General features: G+C 44.1%; 1 protein-coding gene across 1 annotated transcript in view; it reads right to left on the reverse strand.

The window, feature by feature from the left end:
• The window catches only part of LOC310711136 (polycystin-1-like protein 2), a gene marked incomplete at its 5' end in the record, with an annotated part of 50845 nt that overhangs the window by 4715 nt on the left and 23156 nt on the right, over positions 1-22974 (reverse strand). The window contains 22 exons of the mRNA XM_083512605.1: positions 517-677; positions 1807-1934; positions 2234-2367; positions 3101-3428; positions 4381-4566; positions 7813-7953; positions 10295-10391; positions 11259-11490; positions 12222-12450; positions 13142-13358; positions 14700-14920; positions 15689-15888; positions 16532-16678; positions 17050-17228; positions 17450-17551; positions 18327-18557; positions 18936-19156; positions 19803-20028; positions 20841-20972; positions 21582-21708; positions 22245-22369; positions 22548-22730. Coding sequence (XP_083368731.1) covers positions 517-677; positions 1807-1934; positions 2234-2367; positions 3101-3428; positions 4381-4566; positions 7813-7953; positions 10295-10391; positions 11259-11490; positions 12222-12450; positions 13142-13358; positions 14700-14920; positions 15689-15888; positions 16532-16678; positions 17050-17228; positions 17450-17551; positions 18327-18557; positions 18936-19156; positions 19803-20028; positions 20841-20972; positions 21582-21708; positions 22245-22369; positions 22548-22730 — 3947 coding nt within the window. The remainder of the gene's footprint in view (positions 1-516; positions 678-1806; positions 1935-2233; positions 2368-3100; positions 3429-4380; positions 4567-7812; positions 7954-10294; positions 10392-11258; positions 11491-12221; positions 12451-13141; positions 13359-14699; positions 14921-15688; positions 15889-16531; positions 16679-17049; positions 17229-17449; positions 17552-18326; positions 18558-18935; positions 19157-19802; positions 20029-20840; positions 20973-21581; positions 21709-22244; positions 22370-22547; positions 22731-22974) is intronic.

Consider the following 22974-nt stretch of genomic DNA (forward strand, 5'->3'; position numbering starts at 1 on the left):
CTCTCAGAGCAAAAACCTGGGAGACGCACATTAATTGTATTTTACATAATCTTTATGGATGCAAGCAGTAGCAATTACAAAGTTGAAAAAATGCCTTGCAAAAAAAAGGTCTATGTGAATTTCATGCGACCCATCCCATCCATTTTGAGCTTGCAGTTTTTTTAAAAAAAACCTCCACAAAATTATATTAAAAACTTGTGTTTAAAAACTTTTTTCAAAAAATATATCTAAATCCACATTTTTCTAAAGACCTTTTTCTGAAACCATACATTTTTATTTTAATACATTTTGGTACTCTTTAATGCCAAGGACTGTACTGCAGCATTTGTACAAGTGCCAAAATCAAATGATAATTATATTTGGGAGATGCAAATCAGGTCAGTTTGCATTGGAATTCACAGACATCAAATTCCACAGGGAGCATCCATAGATCACCAAGGATGCTTAAACATTCTTCCCTTTTCTCCCCCTGATGGGATGGAGAGTTTGCAAAGTGGCAGGATGGGGAGCCCTTACTCATCCTTATGCTCCTGATAGTAGCTGATGTCCCGCAAGCCCAAGATTGTCCGTCTTACAAACACCAACAGGGCGCTCCAGCTGATGGAAATGATGGCCAGTTCCAACAGGTTCCACTTGCTTCGGAAGTAATTCCATTTCAGAGCGCGCATGAGCTTTCCCTGCAGGAACAAGGTGTTCAGTTCCAAAGAATGCATTAAGTGATTGTTAGGGAGAAAGGCAGATTGTGTTGCTACAATGCAACCTCATTTCGATGAGTAGCCAAGCATGACTTCATATCCAAGGATCACACAGTCAGTTAAATGAGAGAGCTGCTGGAATGCAGAGAGGGTCTCCAGCTTTTTCTGGCTGGCGGCTGCCTCTGCTTTCTCTGCCTGACCTACAGAGATTCAACATGGAAAAGAAGCTAAGGAAAACACTTCTGATGGCATTCTGCTCTGCAAACTGTTATCTATTCCCAACTATATTCACGATGCATGTGTAGAGACTTGTCCGAATGCAGCCTTAGGTACTCCTTTATCTCCAATGATGTTCTGGAAATTCCATGCAAAAGAGAAAGCCAATCAGTTTGTAGGACAGCATCCCAAAACTTCAGGGTGGTCACAAAAAGAAGGACAGCTGTCTCATAACAAGTCTTTGGCTGCAGGCCTCTGCACACCTACCTGGACAAAGTCCCATAGAACTAAGTGTGGGACTTATTTCTGAGAAGACATCTATACAATTACACTGTCTGGGTTACTTAGTCCATGCCTGCAAGGTGTGGCAGTTGACTGGCAGCAGGAGTTACAAGCACTATACGTAATAATCAGGAACACTTAAGTGTCAGGGCTGGTGGCAGCCAGGGCTGCTGATAGGATTCGCAAGCCCTGGAACATATGTGACCAAACAATATGAGTGTCTGGTCTCCAGAATGCATGGGGGACTAGTGTATTCATCAGATGTTGATGACTTCCAATCTGCATCAGCCTCAGCGAATATGGGCAATGGCCAGGGATGGTGAGAGCTTCACTTAAAAACATCTGGAAGGACTAATTTGAGGAAGTCTGGTTTAGCAGCATTGTTCTCAACTGTGGCACAAGAAATTCCAGATTCATATCACCAACAAAGTTCGCTTTCCTGGCTCAGGGTGGAAGAGAATGCCTTCCACTGTTCAGAGGTACCATGCCTCTAAATACCAGTCGCTGAGAACCAAGAGCAAAAGAGTGCTACTGCGCACAGAGGCATGTGGCTGGCTACTGTTGGATGCTGGAGCAAATGGACCATTGGCTTGATCCAGTCTGATATCCTTACCTGTCCCACCATGTAGTATATGACAAACAGGAAATAAATGACTTCTGCTGCTATCACAAAGATATGCAGACCATCTGTGTATGGATAAAGCCGGACACTCTGCAGCTCAGACCGCGTGAAGAAAGCCCCTGCGAAATCAAAGCAGAAGTCAGTATTCTGTTCTGTCGGACAGCAGGTGCAGCTTATTGTGGAGGGTTAAGACAAAATGTACAAATCTGAAATGCCCTCTTCTATGTATTGTAGCTGTTAAAGGTATGGAAACCCTGTTCCTTTTTCTGTCTGGCTCACTGTATCCATGTAATATGCTGGGTTGATATTGAATTACTACATCAATGTGGAGACAAAATGTGCCAGGCAAACTCCCAGAGTAATGTAGGCACTGCTTTTTTCTTACATGAAAACACTGGCGCAGATGTCAGGCTCTTACCTAAGGCATTGGTTTCAAACATGAGGCTTACAATGCAGAAGAGGTTCACATTTGCATTGTAGACAGTGAACTCAACAAACACAGCTCTCGTAAATGTATCCAGCCAAACGTTATTGAAGAGGTACTGGAGGATTCTGCCAAAATACAAAGTGAGGAATGTGCAATCACATCCTGAGGTCCTAAAAATGTTAAGATGCTAAGGAGTCAAGAGGTTGCCAAATCCAATCTGATGATCCAGCAGAAAAGAGGGTGGAACCCCATTTCCTGCAGTAACAAAGCATTCAATCTAGAACATTCGAAATGCCCTTAGATCGGCCATTGGTCTAAACTAGCCTTTCCCAACCTAGCACCTTCCAGATGGTTTGAAAGACAACTCCCATTAGCCACAGCCAGCATAGACACCCTCAACCCCACTTTATCTGGCTTGACTGTGCAAAAGGTAAAAAGAACTCTATAGCTCCAGGAGAAGAATACAAATAATATCAATACACCATTGAAATGCAAGCCTTGCCTAACAGTTATCCAAAGTCCCAAACTTCAAAATGCAGTCACACCCTGGAAATGGCATGTATGCAATTAGAAAATGCAGAAACTCTGAATATTTACAAGGAAACGTAAGTTTACCTCTCTGCTAAGACTTTCCCCAATCTGTACCAAATCTGGAGCTGCAACTGCATGCTTTGCAAAACATCAACACCCCATCTTCTCTCCCTTGGTTGCTTCCCACTGAACTGCTAATGGGTGGGATGGGACCCTAGAACCAGGTGGGGCCAAGGATTCCCAACCCCTGAATTAATCTAACTGATTAAACTATTGCTGCTGCTACCACTACTACAGTGGAAGCACAAATAAGCAGAGATAAGCTACCTGGAGGCATTGTGGGCATCTGTCCCCAAGTGAACCACATATCCACCACCTCTGTAGACAGCCAGTTTGCCCCAGATTGGGTGCCCTCTCAGTTTGGACTGGCTCTGATACTGCCATGCAGAACTGAGTTCTGATGAGTTATCAAGGGAAGAGATGTTCCAGTGCGCTCCATAGTCTGCCATGTCCTCCGTGTCGAAAGAATAAGAAGCATGGCACTTGCCAACCGTCAGCTGCAGTTTGGGATCTATTGGGCAGGTGTTGCCCTTCACTCGCACCTGGCGAATTCGGGCACTGCCCACCAGCTTGGAGTTGCCATCCGTGATAAAGCCTTGTTGAAATTTAAGGGGGGAGGGGGAGAGAAAGTGTTTGAAAAGGCAAATCCTCCCACAGTCATTTGCAATGCTTTCAAAGTTAATTTGTACCCCACCAACAGTTTTTTATTTACTCATTTTATTTATTTCATTTATGGCAATGTCGTCTGAGTGACAAGCAAACCCTCGTAAAAAAAGCACAAGATGCAAAGAAACAGAGACTAAGAAGCAGCAACTGAGGCAGCACAATGCAATGCTAACTGTATTTGCTTGTATAAAAACTTCATAAGGCGAAAATCCTTTAAAAGGCAGATCTTTTTCAGTCGAAGAGCCACGTCTCCTACTGTGCCAGAGTCTGAATGCCAGACAGAGATCCCTGGTGAGGCACATTTGGCCCCTAGGTTTCAGTCTCCTCATCGCTACCATAAAAAACACAGCCAGCTGAGCCTAAAATTATTCCAGTAATAAATTAAAAATATGTCCATGCTAAAACAAGAAAGCCCTTAAAAAACACAACTCGGTGAACTGAAGAGTGTCTGGTGCCAAAAAAACAAATTAATGTAAGCACCAGGTGAATATCCCAAGATCTAGCACTCCATAACAGAGGAGCCACAAGAGAGACGGCCCCTCTCTCTTACAGCCACTTTCTCAGGGGGTACTTGCAGAAGGGCTTCCACTGATGACTCTGGGGTACAGACAGCAGTATATTGGAAGAGGAGATGCTTTAAAGCAGAGATGGGAAACCTAAGGCCCAGAGGGCCAAATGCAGCCTTCCATGCCTCTGTATCTGGGCTTTAGAACTCTTCCCAGGCTTTTGGCTCATTAAACAATATATGGGTTTTTTGTTTGTTAATCTGTTATGTATTTTTGTGTTTTTATATTGTAAACTGCCTCTGATCTTTGGATGAAAGGTGGTATAGAAATTTAATAAATAACTGAAATGAAACAAAATGAAATGAATCTCTGTACCTTGGTGTGAGCTGTACAAGTTGCTGACTAAGGTGGTTCTGGCCCATTTGAAGAAGTCCTGATAACTGAAGACGTCTTGGAATCCGTCTGTGAAGCTGTTCTCAATGTGTTTGTTCAGGTAATAGGAGTTAGGATCTCGCTGCCCATAGGCAACCAAAAGCAGCATCCACAAGAAACCCAAGTAGGCTGGAGAGAGGAGAGCAAAGCAATATGAAAGCAAAGAAGAAACCCAATAGGTTTCCAAAGGTGCTTCCAGACAGGAGCTAATTCATTGCAAATGGCTCATTCTACTTTGTGCAACTGTAGTACGAACACAGGTTTTTCTGTACCTTTGCAAACACACCTTAAAAAACAATTCAAGAAGTGTGCAAGAACACAACAGCAAACATTGCCACCCTAATCCTAATTGAGTTACCTGGGAGTAAGTCCTATTGAATTCTGAGTAGATATGGTTAAGGTTCCACTGGTTAGGATTACGGCATAATGATTGTGGCATATGTTTTTATGAGGGGCAATATCCATTTTCATTTGGTTCTAATTTTTAAATGCTAAGGTATTGGACACACACAAAATTGTACTGTGCTTATGGTCCCTAAGGTAACATCCCATGTTTACTTTGTGGACCGCTTAAGATAAAAGCTTTTCTAAACTGGACATGTCCTTGCTGGTTTGTTTTTAATGGCCCAGAGGACAATCTTCTATTTGAAGAGTTCCCTATTGCCCAGCCCAAATCCAGTTTAAAGATAAAGAATCCTATAAAGAAGAAAGGGCCTTGTTTCAAGGAAGAAGGGGCATTGAAAGTTGTCCATCAACAGTAAGCAGTAAAAAAGGTAAAGGTAAAGGACCCCTGGCCCCTTCATGGATCACTGCCTTGCCGTGGTGAAGGGGCTTGAATAACTCAGAGAAGCTATGAGCTATGCCGTGCAGGGCCACTCAAGATGAACAGGTCATAGTGGAGAGTTTTGACCAAACGTGATCCACCTGGAGCAGGAACCGGCAAGCCACTCCAGTATCCCTGCCAAGAAAACTCCATGGACAAAGACAACAGGCATATAAAAGTTATGACGCTGGAAGATGAGCCCCTCAGGTCGGAAGGCGTCCAACATGCTACTGAGGAAGAGCGGAGGACAAGTCCAAGTAGATTCAGAGCTGATGAAGCGGCTGGGCCAAAGCCAAAAGGACGCTCAGTTGCGGATATGCCTGGAAGCGAAAGGAAAGTCCAATGCTGTAAAGAAAAATATTGCATAGAAACCTGGAATGTAAGAACCATGAACCTGGGTAAGTTGAATGTCAAAAATGAGATGGTAAGAATAAATATTGACATCCTGGGCATCAGTGAACTAAAATGGACGGGGATGGGTGAATTCAGTTCAGATGACCATCATATCTACTACTGTGGGCAAGAATCCCGTAAAAGAAATGGAGTGGCCCTCCTAGTCAACAAAAGAGTGGCAAAAGCTGTATTGGGATGCAATCTCAAAAATGATAGAATGATCTCGATACGAATCCAAGGCAGACCATTTAACATCACAGTAATCCAAGTTTATGCACCAACCACTGCTGCTGAAGAAGCTGAAATTGACCAGTTCTATGAAGATTTACAACACCTTATAGAATTGACACCAAAGAAGGACGTTCTCATTATAGGGGATTGGAATGCTAAAGTAGGGAGTCAAGAGATAAAAGGAACAACTAGCAAGTTTGGCCTTGGAGTTCAAAACAAAGCAGGGCAAAGGCTAATAGAGTTTTGCCAAGAGAACAAGCTGGTCATCACAAACACTCTTTTCCAACAACACAAAAGACGACTCTACACATGGACATCACCAGATGGGCAGCATCGAAATCAGATTGATTATATTCTCTGCAGCCAAAGATGGAGAAACTCTATACAGTCAGCAAAAACAAGACCTGGAGCTGACTGTGGCTCAGATCATCAGCTTCTTACAGCAAAATTCAAGCTTAAACTGAAGAAAGTAGGAAAAACCACTGGGCCGGTAAGATACAATCTAAGTCAAATCCCTTATGAATACACAGTGGAAGTGAGGAACAGGTTTAAGGATTTAGATTTGGTGGACAGAGTGCCTGAAGAACTATGGATGGAGGCTCACAACATTATACAGGAGGCAGCAACTAAAACCATCCCAATGAAAAGGAAATGCAAGAAAGCAAAGTGGCTGTCCAACGAGGCCTTACAAATAGCGGGAGAGAGAAGGCAAGCAAAATGCGAGGGAGATAGTGAAAGATACAGGAAATTGAATGCAGATTTCCAAAAAATAGCAAGGAGAGACAAGAAGGCCTTCTTAAACGAGCAATGCAAAGAAATAGAGGAAAACAACAGAATGGGAAGAACCAGTAGTTTTCCCAGTAGTGATGTATGGAAGTGAGAGCTGGACCATAAAGAAGGCTGATCGCCGAAGAATTGATGCTTTTGAATTATGGTGCTGGAGGAGACTCTTGAGAGTCCCATGGACTGCAAGAAGATCAAACGCATCCATTCTTAAGGAAATTAGCCCTGAACACTCACTGGAAGGACAGATCCTGAAGCTGAGGCTCCAATACTTTGGCCACCTTATGAGAAGAGAAGACTCCCTGGAAAAGACCCTGATGTTGGGAAAGATGGAGGGCACAAGGAGAAGGGGACGACAGAGGATGAGATGGTTGGACAGTGTTCTCGAAGTTACAAACATGAGTCTGACCAAACTGCGGGAGGCAGTGGAAGACAGAAGTTGCCTGGCGTGCTCTGGTCCATGGGGTCGCGAAGAGTCGGACACGACTAAACGACTAAACAACAACAAAGGACCCCTGGATGGTTAAGTCCAGTCAAAGGCAACTATGGGGTGCGGTGCTCATCTAGCTTTTCAAGGCCAAGGGAGCCGGTGTTTGCCCACAGACAGCTTTCCAGGTCATCTGGTCAGCATGACTAAACTGCTACTGGCGCATGGAGGACTGTGACAAGTGCCAGAGCGCATGGAAATGCTGTTTACCTTCCCTCTACAGCGCCACCCACTCCCTTTTTGTTTACCTTACCTATTTATTTATTTACTTGCACTGGTATGCTTTCGAACTGCTAGGTTGGCAGAAGCTGGGACAGAGCAACGGGAGCTCACACCGTCATGTAGATTCAAACTGCCAACCTTCCAATTGGCAAACCCAAGAGGCCCGGTGGTTTAGACCACAGCACCACCCGCACACAGCTCACCCGATCAGTCTTCCCCATGGTGAGATTATTGTATTTCTATTTACATTTACAGTAATCATTTCTGAATGTGCATCTATACATATAAATCAGACAAGCACATTTTATGTGAATCAGTGTAGCCTGTTGTCTCCGTCTTCTTGACAAGGAAATAAGTAACTAACCAACTCATATCTTCTTTTAAAGCCCATTCTCTCTCCCCTCACAGTATGTTTAGAATGCAATCATAAAAGTACCCAATATTTCTCTAATCAGGGCAAATGCTTTCTGCTCCTTGACACGGTTATTCTTCATTTTCTCAATGTCGGTAGAAGGGGGAGGCTGGTAGATGTTGCTTCCGCTGTCTCTGCGAGCTCCAAAGATAGGGTTTGGGTCACCTGTACAGGAAGAGGAGGCAGCAGCCTATTACTAGCCTGGAATTTATCAGCTGAAAACAACAGGAGAGGGACAATGTTTTGGAGACTGTGAATCCATGGCAATAGGCCTGTGTCACCAATCTCAGGTAGCGCATTCTTGGCTGTATGAAAAGTACAGTTTCCATTGGGAAAGCCTAATTTAGACTAGCCCTAGAGCTAGTTTTGATGGCCTACACCAGGGCTGGGGAATCTTTTTCAGCCTGAGGAATCATTCTCTTCTAGGCATCCTTCCAATGGTCACATTTCAGTGGTGGTCAGGGTCAGAAGCAAAAGTGGGTGGAGCAACAATGCTCACACATCTCTGTCTATCCAGGCAAGCAAGAAGCATCATCAGGAGCTCAAAGGCACATTCTAGTTATCAAATCCCACCCCAAAATAGCAACAGTCTGGGGGCAGGGTTCGTGGTTGTTTTTGCATAATGTTCTTACTTACTTTTCATGCTACAGAAAATACATTTTAACAGCAACAGTATGATGTGCCCCAGGCTACCAAGGACATTCATACTCCTTTAGGTACCCAGCTCATTTAGAGCTCTGTGGGTCAAAGTCAATGAAAGCTTCTTTGGTTTCTTGACCATTTCCAGGCACAATTATAGACAGACAGACAGACAGACAGACAGACAGACAGGAAGGATTGCAGGCTACTTTGTATATCTCCTTGCAGTCACTTCCTCAGCACGTGGGAAATCTGTGGTCCTCCAGTTGTTGTTGGACTGCAATTCCCATCAGCCCCAGTAGCCTGGTCAGGGATGATGGGAATTGGAGTCCAGTAACAGGTTCCCCACCCCCCGCACTAGCTGATTAATAGTGCGATCTTATATATGTTTGTCGACTCAGAAGGAGAAACCAATGACTTCAGTGTGACTCACTGTTCGGTTAAGCGTGTATAGCAATCCTAAACACACTTACTAGGGAGAAAGCCCTACTGAGCACTATGGGACTTACCTCCAGATAAACATGGATTAGATTGCACTTTGCCTCCACAGCATCTCTCAGTATATTGTTAATTATAAAACAGCAGCACGATAGTTTCATTTAAAAAAACAACAGCTCTCTATAAATACTCAGTCTTCCATCACCAACCGTAAGCTGATTTTTAATGCTGACTGCCCTTCTGTTTTAGGCTAAGATGCTTATTTGATACAATTGTTTATGTAACCTGCACTGGGTTCTTACTAGGAAAACAAAGGATACACATTAAAAAACCCCTTTAGGAACTTCAATGGAGAAGCTGAATTATTTAGAAATGGAAAATAGCACAAACTTACCTAGTACCTTGGATTATGGACAAAAAAGCGTAGACTGACTGGAGCAAAGAAAAGGTCATCGATATCAAACAGTGCATGTGATCTAACACCCATCATGGCTATTGAAATGGGCAGGAGAGAATATGTTTGGCTTAAGGTGAGATAAAAATAGATCTCTGCACAAGCGAGAAAAGGGCCTAAGTGGAGCGAGGAGCTCTGCTGTACAGGCAGTGAAACTTCCACTTTTCAAAGATGACAAGAAAACTGGGCAGGTGTCCAGTACAGCGTACTAATTTTGCCAGTGGAACTGATGTGACAACAAGAGGCAGTTTCACAAGGGAAGCCTGATGCTCCTGAGTCCTGGTTGCCCCTTATGGTCCACAAATTGCAGAAGAGGATGTCTCTTGATATCAGGTTTGTTCGCATGATGTACTGACCACAAGTTCAAACTGTTTCTACCCGTGTTCCAGTGTTTGCATGAAAGAGGGCACACTTGTTGATCTGTACAGCTCAGCGACTATGTGCATAGGTACACAGACAGTACAACAATTGAACATTACATGTGAATAACATGAGTGCGCAACTATTTGTACATGCAGGTTACACAAATTGTGCAGTTATTGCTAGACTTGCCCCTATTCAGCACTTTGCTCTTCCTCAATCCTTTAGAAGTTGAGGTCAGCCGTATGAACCTGCCTAGCTGTTAAGAAAGTCCTCAGAAGGCCTTCTCTGCAGTCCCCTTCTTTTGGGAGCTTGATGGGTGGCAAACAGAAGGAGGACTTTAAATTGGAACTACAACTACTTCTAGCTTTCTCTGTCCTACCATCAAAGCCTGGTCGTGATATTTTGCAAAGCCAGGGGAAATAAATTATAGGTCAATTTTCCCCAATCAGCAGCCCTCCAGATGTTTTGAACACCAAATCCCATCAGACACAGTCAGCATGACCAATAGCCAGGGCTGGTGACAGTTATAGTTCAGCTACATTTGAAGGACACCAGATTAGGGAAGGCTAATGTTATTCTAGGCCATGTTATTAAAATAGCTTAATAAGTTACCTGGGGCAGACAATTGGCCATTGATAGATGTGTTTTCCTCATCTTCCTGTTCCACCTTTTTAAGAACCAGAGCAAAGAAAGCAGCAAACCCCAGTACCTGGAAAACAGTTGTTGCAGATCTAGAAACATATTTTGGCACAGATAAGCTTAGTGTAAAATATCCATTTCTGACACCTTGCATTGGCAGTAAAGATATTGTGTTTTCTAAATGCAGATGAAGCCTGTGGAATATTGGAAAATTTGGCCACCAGGAATCTGTTTCACTCTTTCTGAAGACGACACAAATAGTATGCCACTGATTAATGAAGGCTGCCTTGCACATATCAAATTAAGATAATGCACCGTTAGAACTATGGTTTCTGAAGGTGCCAGCAATTCTATAGTTAAACCAATAACTAAAAATTCCAGGCTTCTCTTTGTTCAGACTCATGCTTAAAGAGATTTAAAACCAGTTTACATTTGTAGTATAGACATTAAATTAAAAGACGGAACAAAGCCCTGCAATTCTTCCCACATATATTTAGATGGCCTCTTGGTACCCTGATTTGGCCTTAGGCTAGGAACAAGCAGATAAAATCAGATGAATGAAAGTGCATATCCAGAGGTGCCCATAGCATCCCTTCTGCAAGTGGTCCACAGAAACAAAACCCTTGGTGAGCAATGCAGATCTCCTCTTCATTTCCAAGCCCTGAATATCCTGCTGTGACCATTCACTGACATTCCCACTTGTGTGCACACATGTAAATGGAGCTTCTGCCATTGAACCTTATGTAACTAAAGCCTGTGATGAAAAGGAAGGGCAGTCTTCAGTGGTAGAGTATCTGCTTTGCATGTAGAATGCCCCAGGTCCCCTCCCTGGAATCTCCAAGAAGGGCTGTGGAAGACCCCTGCTTGAAACCCTGGAGTCAGTGCAGACAATACTGAGCTGGATGGACAGCTTTCTAATGTTCCTAAGGGAGCTTACCTTTAAGGGTTGTGTGATGAAAAGGCTTTCAAAGAAGGAGATGGCCATGGAGATCAGCCACTTGATGGAGTTGTCCTTCCCATAATGCAGCCCGTACAGCATTGTGAAGAATCCCGATACGCCGCTGGTGATGACCACCAGGGACCAGGCAATGAAGACACACCACCAGGGCAGGCCTTTGGGTGTTGGTTCCTTCTTGCCATCTCCGAGAACGCTGGGAGTTGGTGAGCCTCTGGTGAAGCAAGAAAGCTGGGTTACATGACATATACAAGAGCTCAAAGCAGTGGTAAAAAATGCTAAATAAGCATCTTAACCAGGAGGGGGCAGAATGTTGAATGAAAAAGATTACAAGTGTGTAAGAGTGCTTTAAAAGTATGGTAGGGATATGGTCCTTGTCATCCCCCAGTCATTCACTCACTGTGTGGTCTTAGATAAAAAAACCTCTTGACAGATTAACTACTGAATTTTATATTCTCAAAACAGGGGTTTGAATGTCTGTTTCCTTGTCCCTCATTCCATCTTAAAACATCTTAATTCCACCCTGCAGACTCCATGACTTTACATGAGCTAACTTTTTTTTTCTCATTCTCCCCACCCCGTTTTCCTCCCCCACTCTGTTTACTGTCTAGCTTAATGAAGTGTTCTAGTGAACTCAAAAGCCTGCACGCTGCTTTGTGACATTTTGGTTAGACTGAAATCAGTTGACATGATTAATTTAGGTCTATTCATCTCAGTAGGTCTAATCTGAGCAAAGCTTAGCTGAGTACAACCTGTGGCCTTATGGTGGATTTTTGGCCTCAGTTTTCCCTTCCCCAAACTGTAAACTGGGAATAACAGACCCATCTCATAGGAGTCCTATGAGGAAAAAGTCAACAAGGCAAAGCTTGTAAATGTTCTTATGTAAGATAAATGCATGGGCAATGGCATGAGGCCTCTGGACCTTCCCCAAACTCATCATTTTACCTCTCGCTGATGGATGCTGCAGAGCACAGCTGGCTTTCCAGGAAGTCCTTCATGTGCCGAACCTGCCTCACAGCCTGGGAGTAGCTTTGTGGGCTCTGGAATCTATGAGGCCCCAACAACTCCATCTCCATTTCTACATGCTGTAGCTGCATGTAGAGGCAGCGGTTGTAGTCTCGATGCTTCAGCCTTTCACCCACTCCTTTTTCAGGAGTTGGAGTCCTTGTCTTTTCTAGAGGGAGAGGAAAACTAAAACTTGTTTACTTGGAAATTAAAAGAACACCATCATTTGTAACAGCTGTTTGATGGTAGAACGGACTCTCCTTCACAGGAGGCTTTCGAACAGAGGTTGGATGGCTACTTGTTAGGGACTCCTTACCTGTGATTCCTGCATGTCATCTTGAACTCACCTTTTCTGTAAACTAGAATGCCTCAAAGGCAGCAAACGTTCCCCATAGGGAGTTGCTCCACCCCTCAATCATTTTGGTTGCTCTTTTCCTGAACCCTTCCCAACTTTACACTGTGCTTTCTAAGTTGGCCAGAACAGTACAAATGTAGTCACACCATAGATTTGTATAAAGGCATTATGATATTGGCAGTTTTATATTCAGTTATTTTTCTCATCATTCCTAACATGAAAGTTGCCCCTTTTTCACAATTGCCACACACTAGAATCCCAAGGTCTCGTTCCTGGTCAGCCACCAGCAGTTCCAACCCAATGAATATATGTGTGAAATTAAGATTTTTTTGCCCCAACAGGCAGCAAAATGTCTCAGGCTGGCCCTGGTGAACTGTCTCAGAGAGTGAGCATGTCAGCCACTAGGACCGTGTTGCCTGCCAGATGGTTCTGTGTCCTTGGGAGCTGTTATCACCTTCACTTACCGGAATTTTGCCGCATCGGAAATTGCCAGCTTGTAACTTACCTTGTAAATCCACCAAGCCGAGGGTGATGATAATTGGATCATCTTTCTTCTTGCTCTCGTCATAAAATTCCTGTCCGATCCTGTTCTGCTGGCAGATAATGTCCTCAACCAAGGCCAAGAGCTTGTTGATGTCAGTCGATTTGCCAAAATCAGGGTCTGGGGAAGGTAGTGGGGCCTTGAGGGTTTTGAACAGGGAGTTGGCAATTCGCCTGATATCCTGTATGGAAGATATGGTGGCAATGGGAGGGAAAATCCAAATTTGCCAAAATTATGAAAATGCCATCTGTGTTGGTTTCATGCAGAAAACATGCAAGGTTTTCCCCACCTTGATCCAGGCCCAAACCCTTAAAAACAAAACAAACCACCCCCCTCTTACCCAAAAAGAAAGATGAACAGAATCTTGCAATTAGGGGACATGCTATAGCTCAGTGGTAGGGCACCTGCTCTGCTTCCAGAAGGCCCCTGTTTCAATACCCAGCATCTCCAGTTAGGACTGGGAGAGAACCCTTCCTGAAAGCACTGTAGAGCAGCTGCCAGTCAGTGTAGACATACTGTGCTGTATGGACTGTTGTGTCTGGCTCAGTATAAGGCAGTTTCCTTTGTTCCTATATACAGTACGAGGGACGTCCAACTCCCAACAGATTGTGATGTACTCACAGTATTAAAAAACTGACCGTGCTCTACCCATTGTCATTAGATGGATCAAAGTTGTTGTGTTTTTTTGGAAAACCAAAGTTGTTTAGCTTTTCTTAGCAAGCCAGAGTGGTTGAGCTTTTTTGAGGAAGCAGTAGTTGTTGAGCTTTTTAAGTTATTTTTTATTTTGGGGGGAAGGAGATCCAGAGATCAACCAGTATCTACCAGAAACACCCCACAATCTACCAGTACTTGAATTCCTTTTCCAAAGAAATAAAATGCTGGAGGAGAGGAGCGACTACATATTATCATGAAATTGAGCCTATACTGCTCAGGCATTGTGCCCTTGATTGCACAGGCGCAGTGGAGCCATCAGGGGACGATTCTGGGGCAGAAATCCCAGGCCCCATGCAGCAGATAGAGGGAAGGCAGTCTGCAAAACCAGAAGCGCAGTTTACCGTATTCTCAAATCAAGAAATACACATTGCACTTTAAAGAATGGGGGTGTGGGTGGATAAAATCATCATGCCCAGAGTCTTGTTTGTTTGTTTATTTAAATTTAGGAGAGTTTATAAACCATTTCATCAGAGTCCCCAGTGTCAGGTGGAGCAACAGGAACATGAAAGCTTGCCTTGTCACCAGGTCAGGCTATTTCATTCATGTAGGTCAGTATTGTCTGTTCTGACTGGCAGGGTCTCAAACAGAGAACATAGGAAGCTTCCTGATATTTTCAAGACTGCCTAGCAGTGGCTTCCAGAGTTTTAGGCAGGAGCTTGTTTTCAGCCCTACCTGGAGGTGCTGGGGTTTGAAACTGCGACCTTCTGCTTTTGTCCTTCCCTGACCCTTCTAAGTGGAGATGGCACCTTCTGTAGGCAAAACATGTTTGACTCAGCATAAGGCAGCTTTGTATAGTCACGTGGCTTGCCTTGATCACAGCCTCCGGAGTGAGTGACATATTCTGAGTAGCTTGGTGCAGAGGCGCAGGTAGGTCGGGAGACACTCGCCCACTTTTCCCTGGTTTCTTCTCTTTCTTAGGCTGAGACCGGATGTTCCTGAAGATCTGGACGATGAGCAAGTTGATGGGGAACATGAGGAAGGAGCTCTCAAAGCCAATCATCACCTCCTGCCACGTGAACTCTATTTTACCTGGCAACATCAGGTAGAAGAGAGGCTTTGCAGTTAGGGATCAGTTAGAATTTTCATTTTCTTTGCATTTTAATGAGAAACGACCTAATACGTACTTCTAGAACAACAGAGTCTTTCTTTCAGGCATAAAAACAAATTGACAGAAAACTGAAGACTGGGATGAAAGTCATTAGAATTACTATTTTCCTAAACCCATTCTCATTCTGCTTATTCCTTCTACTCTCCACCCTCTTGCAACAGCAACCAGCTAAATTCCTATTAAAGTCCCAGCATTCCATACCTTAACACTCCAACATTCCAAACATATATGCAACATTCCTCCCTACCTAACATTCCATACTCCAAGCAAATTATCCTCCTTTCCTAATACAAATCCCAAATGTGGTTCATTACAGAGGCATTTCATTTGCAAAATTTGGTATGTCAACACTCTGACCTGATGAATCCATGTTCTTTGCTTAAGAAGCTGAGCCATGCATGCTGGAAAGCCTTTCTAGTAAGCATTTATATAGGTTTCACACACTCAAAGTGCTTCACATGGATAATCTCAGAAATCTCGCAAACAGCCCTTCAGAGTAGGCCAGTATGGTTATTCCCAAATAACTAAAGAAATGAACAAAGTAGCAGCCTGCTTAAAGTCACCTAGCAGCGATGCCAATCCAAAGCAAGAAGAACCCTTCAGATCTATAGAACCCCTTCCTTGTTCATCATTCTGTCTTAGCTCTCACCACAGTTCCAATTCAAGTGGTGAGGCTGGCATGCAGTTACCTAAATCCATTTTCTGGTCAGCTGGATCCTTAGGCACACCCCAGAACATGATGCTGGTCAGCATGGTGCACAGAAGCAGTGAGAAGCAGCAGGATACCCTCTGGGCTCTCGTGAAGGAGCTGCGTGGTGAGCGGTTGAAAATGGAGTACCAAATATGCCCATCACGGAAACCCTTTGAGGTCTTCATGAAAAACAGATTGCTGCAGAGGAGCAAAGAAGGTGTCAGGCTGGACCACGAGTAACATTTATTTTAAGCTAAAACGTAAGACTGTTTTGTGGATACATGGCTTCATGACAACACAGACAAATGAAACCACCAGAGTCGCATAAATCGTTCTGGTGTGACTTGTAGTCTTCACCCTGTTAATAATCTCTAGCTGGGCGAGGAGCATCTGTCTTCCCAGACTGGCCCCTGGCTTGTTGTTCTCTTACACCTAGGAAGACATGACCTCCAACCAGGGGGCCAGGGCGTGGGGAGAAGACCTTCCGCCTCCTTCTGTAAGTTTTACTAGCTAGTCATTTCTACGGCAACAAACCTATACTTGGCCAATTCTTCAGTCACGTAAAAAGATGTTTAACCGTCTTGGTGGCCATTAATTTAACTGCTTCAGTAGTTCCTTCCACTATAGAATTACAGATATAAAACCACAGGCTTGCAGGGGACACAAAGATAGCATTCATACCAACCCCACTACACTATTTTACTTACACACACACACACATTTCTGCATTACCAACAAAACCCATGTGCAAGGGACTCTCTACTTCATAACCAGGGGAAGCATTTCTGGTAGGGCCAAAGCAGCCAGAGGAAACTGCTCCTTCTGGTCCAGCCTAACATACCTGAACTGCTTCATATCTTCCTCAGTAGCTATGGGGAACACTTTATCGAGGACACAATCTCCGACATCAATGGCTAGCCAAGAGTTGCAGAGGAAATACCATTTCTGATCCATGGCCACATCCTGAACCAGCACACGGTTCACATACCTGTGAACAAAAACAACAGAAAGAAGCTAGCGGCACTGACTTGGGATAGATTCGCACAACACAAGTGCACCAGAGCCCCCACGGCAGTATTTTGTGCCATGAGTGATTGTTCTTATGCAATTGGGCACCCTAGCCAATCCACTCTTGACCATGATTTACCAAGCCAACTTCACCCCTCTCCCTCTCAGTTACCAGCAGCAACCTCCATATTGGGAAAACAGGTGAGCAGCATCTCCTCACCCGGCTCTGTCTCAGTGGCTGCTACTGCCCATGGGGGAGCTCAGCATCCAGCCTATCAGCTGGCTCCTCTTTCCCAGCCCTAGTTTAAAGGATGACCCTTTCCCTGTTCCATCTCTTTGCCCCTTGCATACCAGGACGGGCTGCCTCCTGAATTGTCATGCCACAGCCGGATGCTCTGCAGTTCCCCGAGTGGAAACAGTGTACACAGTAGGAAGACATCCACTCCTCCTCGCTCAAAGACTGGCATGTCGGGGTCCACCAGGTGGTGTGGCTCACTCTCCCCTTCCTGGCCGTACAAGGTCAGAGTCACCTGGAATAGCAATTTGTTCATGCTTGTACTGTACTTGCGTGCCACCAAATCCTGAGCTGTGAATAGGTGTCTGAACAGAGCAAATGCAGGTGTGCATGAACACGACCAGGGGCTATTTCACTATTTACTGCTTTATGATTTGCACTTATAGCCTCCAGGGTTTCAGGCATGAGCTACAGCTCCTTACTTGTGTGCAACAATGCCCAGGACCCCATTGGTACCTTGGAGGTTGTAGCTGAGCCTCGACGGTGTCCGGTAAAAACAGTCACCAGGTAGCGATACTGAGCAAAGGGGTCGTTGTCCTCCAACACCGTTATCTTCACCTGGAGATTTTATGGCAGCATCAGCAAAGACATGCAAATGACGAATGAAGATATGCAATGCAGGGAAGAGGAGAATGATTACTAAATCTGAATCTAAGATGTACCTGGAAATAGGACCAGGTGTGTTTTTTTGCTGAGGGATGAGCTCCGATTCCCCACCTCACCCCATAATTTATTCACACCTCAAAGGAAACACATAGGGTCCTCAAATGGAATGCTGATTACCTCTTCCTCTTTGCACCATCTCAAAAATACATATTTAAAAAATATTTCTTAACTACCCTTCTTCAAGAGATTTCAGGGCAGTTTAAAGGAGTATGAAAACAAGTCATATACAAAGGCACAGCTCTATGTAACAAGTACAAAAATGTGCCAAAAAGGCACAAGACTGTAACATCAACGTATTAACGAGAGGAAGTTTACGATCAAGTAGACAAAAGTCTATTACAGTTGCAAAGTGTACATTTCAGCAAGGATGACAAAGAGCCACACAGTGTAAAAATATTTATTATTGTACAGTTGTACCTTGGTTCTGGAACGCCTTGTGACTCGAATGTTTTGGCTCCCAAACACCGCAAACCCGGAAGTGAGTGTTTTGGTTTGTGAATGTTTTTTGGAAGCCGATTGTCCAACATGGCTGATGTGGCTTCCAATTGAGTGCAGGAAGCTCTAAGCAACCAACAGCTTCCAGATAATGTCTTGTTTCACCGATCTTTCTCAGGTGATAACAGCTTCATATTGCGGGAGACAAGTTCTAGCTGAGAACAAGACTTACTTTGGCGTCATCTTGGATGTCTTTTCTTCTGGCCCAGATCAGAACCAGCAGGTACACGAGGAAGATGCTGCCCACAGTTGTCACCACCACAGGGTTGTCCACAAAGGTGGCAAACAACTCCACCGTTCTGCTGACGTCAATGGAGTTTGGCATCACAAAGAAGGAGCTCCCAAAGAATGTCAGGTGGTTACAGAGACACTGAGTGCCATTGGGGTTTGTTTTGGGGCCAACCTGCAAGCCAAGGAATAGTTGTCTTTATGACCACCTATCTATCCCTACATTCCTATAAGAATCCAAAAATACCCACTCACAAGCTTGTGGCTTTGTGCAAACCTTGTGAGTAGATTTTTCCCCCCTTATAGGAATAGAGGAAGCTGCCTTATCCTGAGCCAGACTATTGTTCTGTCTAGCTCAATACAGCCTACTCTGACTGGCAGTGGTTCTTCAAGATTCCAGGCAGAAGTCTCCCTCTGCCCTACCTGGAGATGCCAGGGACTGAACCTGGGACCTTCTGCATGCTAGGCTGGTGCTCTACCATTAGGCTGCGGTCCTCCCCCAAATTTCATTACTCAGGATGCCCCTCCGCTGCATTATATTCTGTCTACTCACGTGGCATCCATAGCTGTTCCAGTTCCCTTGGTGCTCATCCCAGAATACACACTGGGAGACAAAGCAAGTGACAGAAACATTTATGTCATGGGTGGCCATGGACTCCAGTTCTGTTTCTGGTCTCACAATGAAATAGTAGGTCCCTTCTCCAAAAATAAGGTCTTCCGGGTGAAGGATCCAGGAATATACAACATCTGGAACAGATGTGGTTGAGCTGAAGTCTAGGGAAGTATGATCAGATTAAGCAATGCTTATTGCTTTATTTATAACATTTTTACGTGGTTAAAACATGACTTTGAAACATTAACAAGAGACCACAAAGGTTTTATAAGTCACGATTAAAAGTCAACTAAAAAGATTAAAATGTTGTTCTTAGTGGGAAAGGTTGTAAAGTAAGAAAGATTACATGTACACATTGCAAACCCCAAATGGACCAACAAGGGTATAGTGAAATAAAGAGGTTAAATGCACCCAGCTTTCCCTCAGACTAAACAGTCTCTCAACATAACATTCTCTCTAAAGATTCTTGCATTAGAGTCGCAGCTCCTCCTCCTTTTTTGGAGTGCTGTCTTCCTTGTCATTGGGACACTCACTTTGATCTGCCTTTCTTTCATCTGGTACCCTCAGGCTACCCAAGCCCCTTACAGCCCAAGCCACAAAGCACTTGCAAACATTGCCTAGAGTTTGTGTCTTTCTCAATGGTTTTACCACCTTCCAATTGGTTTCCCAGACAAGTAAGGTTTTATAAACAAACCCCTTAATTCTCAAACTAACCTGCATGAAAGATTTTTAGTTTTCACACAGGCTTACATAACCCTTTGGTTTATGAGCAAGCAACCGGACCTCTATCAGAGTGTTTATTTTTACCTCTTGAATTTCTGTTGAGAGGAAGGCGTGTCATCAATTCATAGTCAGTCTCGTTGGGGTGATAGCCATATCCCAAATATAGGATAAGTGGAATGTCTTGGTCCAGCTGTAGATGGATCACTAGAGATGCATTTACTGAAGTCACATTGACTTGGAGAGCACCGAAGTTTCCCAGATTCAACACATTCAGGTCATTGTCAGTTGCTGAATTCCTTGGCAGCATTATCTGCATTAAATGCCAACAATTCAATTCTGGAAATGCCCCCAAACCCTGATAATTTTTTAAAAACCTATGCTGTCATCAAGCAGGGAGACCCAGCTGAAGTATAAATGCAAGTGTGTGGGTGTTTATATATCAAATTTCTACCCCACCTTCTTTCTATGGAACTCCAGATGTCTTTAATGGGGTTTCCCCTTCCCAGGCAGTCTCAAGCCAAGCACTGCCCAAATTCAGACTTGTTTGGCTTCAGCAAGGTGCCTGCATCAATACCTTAAGACAGAGCTTTCCAAACCGTGTGTTGTGACACGTTAGTATCTTGGCTGCAGTGTGCAGGTGTGTCAGGCAAATGTTCCCTGCGCTCCTCCCAGGGCTGGAAACAGGTCAATTTAACCTCCGATTTCCTAGTAAAACTGAATTACTAAGAAGTATTGAATGTCTAAGAAGTGTGCCACCAACATGAAAAGTTTGAAAGCTCTGCCTTAAGACCATGTCTTGGATGCTGTGGTTAACCTGTGGCCTTCCAGATGGTTCTGGACTACAACTCCCATCACCCTGACCATAGGCCAGGGGTGGGGAACTGTGGTTTGGAGCCTACTAAGTCCTGCTTTGTGTAGACCCATTTAAATTAAATCTTAGTTAATAATGTCCACCAATTTCCATGGCTTTACTATAAGTAAGACTAATGTTGGATCCAAGCCTGGGTGGGCTGGGCTTCTCCCCTCATCACAATACAGTTAGCAATGATGAATGAACGAAGTGGCCTGTTTTTAGAAAAGCACATGGTCCTGCCCTTCAGAAATGCACACAAGGAAAATTACCTCAATGTCTTCTGTAAGGTTCTTAACTGGAATAACCAGTCCATCTAGGCTGGTGAGGGAGAGGCCTCCCACAGCACCATGGATATCAAAGCTGTCACTTGTGGAAAAGGGATTCACAGACAAGCTCACCATCTACAGGAAGAGATTTTTAAGAACCAAAAAGATTTGATCATAGAATCATAGAACTGTAGAGTTGGAAGGGACCCCACAACCCCCCATAATGCAGATGACCATCCAATCTATGTTTAAAAACCTCCATTGTGCTACCACTGCAACAACTTCTTCTTCTTCTTCTCCTTCTGCTTCTTCTGCTTCTAACTTGCTAGTTGCTTGTTACACAGATGTCTCCAAGCAACTTCCAGCATTTTTTAAATATAAGTAAAATACAATATCAACACATTCATACAAAACCAGATGAAATTCCTACAAAATGCAAATGCATAAAAATTCTTCTGCTGATCTCCTTCTTTTCTGCCTCTCAAAGCACCTGAACTTTTTCTTTTGTATTCTTTTTCTGTACTTAGCTTTGTAAAATGTACTTCCTATTTCTGTTTGTTCTAGTTCCCTACACCTTTCCTCCCCCCCCCTTTCCACCCTTTATTGGGCAGGTGGGGAACAGGTGGGTCAGTTTCTATAGTCCCATTGTTTATATTGTTATTAAAGCCAATAAAAGCCTTAATAAGAAAGGAAGAAAATGAATTCCCAGAGCAAGCTAAAGCGCAGTAAAAACGGGACACTTGCCCTGATGTCCACTGTCTCGTCTCTGTCTCCTGAGATGCTGAGAGAAGAGGCAGAGGGCAGAGTGAAGCTGGCAGAGCTGGAGTCAGAGATATGAATGGATGTGCTGTCTGCGTTGTCTGTCTGCAACCTTTCCAGAGAAAGATAAGGAAAAAGTCAGAAAAGATGAAAGCAAAGAAGAGAAAATCACAGAAGTAGGAACCAAAACATAGGAAGTTGCTTTATACCAAGCCAGACCATTGGTTCATCTAGCTCAGTATTGTTTACACTGACTGGCAGTGGCTCTCCAAAGTTTCAGGCAGGTTTCTCTCAGCCCTACCTAGAGATGCTGGGGATTGGATCCAGGACCTCCTGCATACAATGCAGAAGGCATAGGAGGCTGCCTTAAACCAAGTCAGACTATTGTTCCATCTAGCTCTATATTGTCTTCATCACAGATGGGCAACCTTTCTGAGCCTGAGGGCTACATTCCCTTCTGGGTAACCTTGTTTGACTCCGATCTTTCAACTGACTTACAAATGAAAAATTCCCCACTGAAAAATCCAAAGTCATTTTTGTTGTTAGGGTTGTTGCCTTGCCACATAGTTAATGGGATGATAGTTGCTGCAGTTATGCTACATTTTTCTGGAGGGTGATGAAAAAGCAGTATAGCAAAAATCTGTTTACCGGTTGATGTACATAGCTGCAGAGGGGGCTGTGAGCACCATGGGTTCATTGTCAGGCAACTTCCCAATCAAGAGAGCACTCTGGAGGTTTTCAATGGTGTTTAGAAGCTGCAGTGATACCAAACTCTATGACAGAAGAAAGAAACCACACTCTGAACCTTCTACCTTTGATGGTTTCCCAGCTGGTGCCTCCCACCATTGCTCTGTGTGTCCAGCCAGTCCATGACACCCTTCCATAGTCACAATATGCTATATATACTTTTGCATGCCATAGCTCTTTGACCTTTCATAGTTAAGTGACCACCTGTGCAGTCTCTGGTGCAGCAGCATCCTCTGTCCCATTCTGCACAGCAGCTTCAAGGACGTTGCTCACTGCATTGAATAGATAGCTGGCAGCCTCCTTGCGCTTCAGGTCATCTTCGCCATCTTCAGCATTCACAATCAGCAAGGATTCACTGACATCCTTCAAAGTATTACCGGCTTCCACCTGAATGAGAAAAGAGGCCTCTAAGTGGACATAGCTCTCCAGGCTAAAGAGAACAAACTAGCAGGTGTTTCATAGCTCCCTTCTTCTCAAATTCAGGTGATAAGCAAATGACAGGGTAGCACCTCTCACAAACCCACTGTAGATTGGTGAGGGCCCTCTGCCAGGGGGTACTCAACACACACACGTTTTGCTTCCATCCAATGAAACTGAACATTGGGAGAGTCAGGACCAAGAAAAGAAAACA

The sequence above is a fragment of the Podarcis liolepis genome (assembly GCF_965112155.1).
Source record: "Podarcis liolepis genome assembly, chromosome: 7".
Lineage (NCBI taxonomy): Eukaryota > Metazoa > Chordata > Lepidosauria > Squamata > Lacertidae > Podarcis > Podarcis liolepis.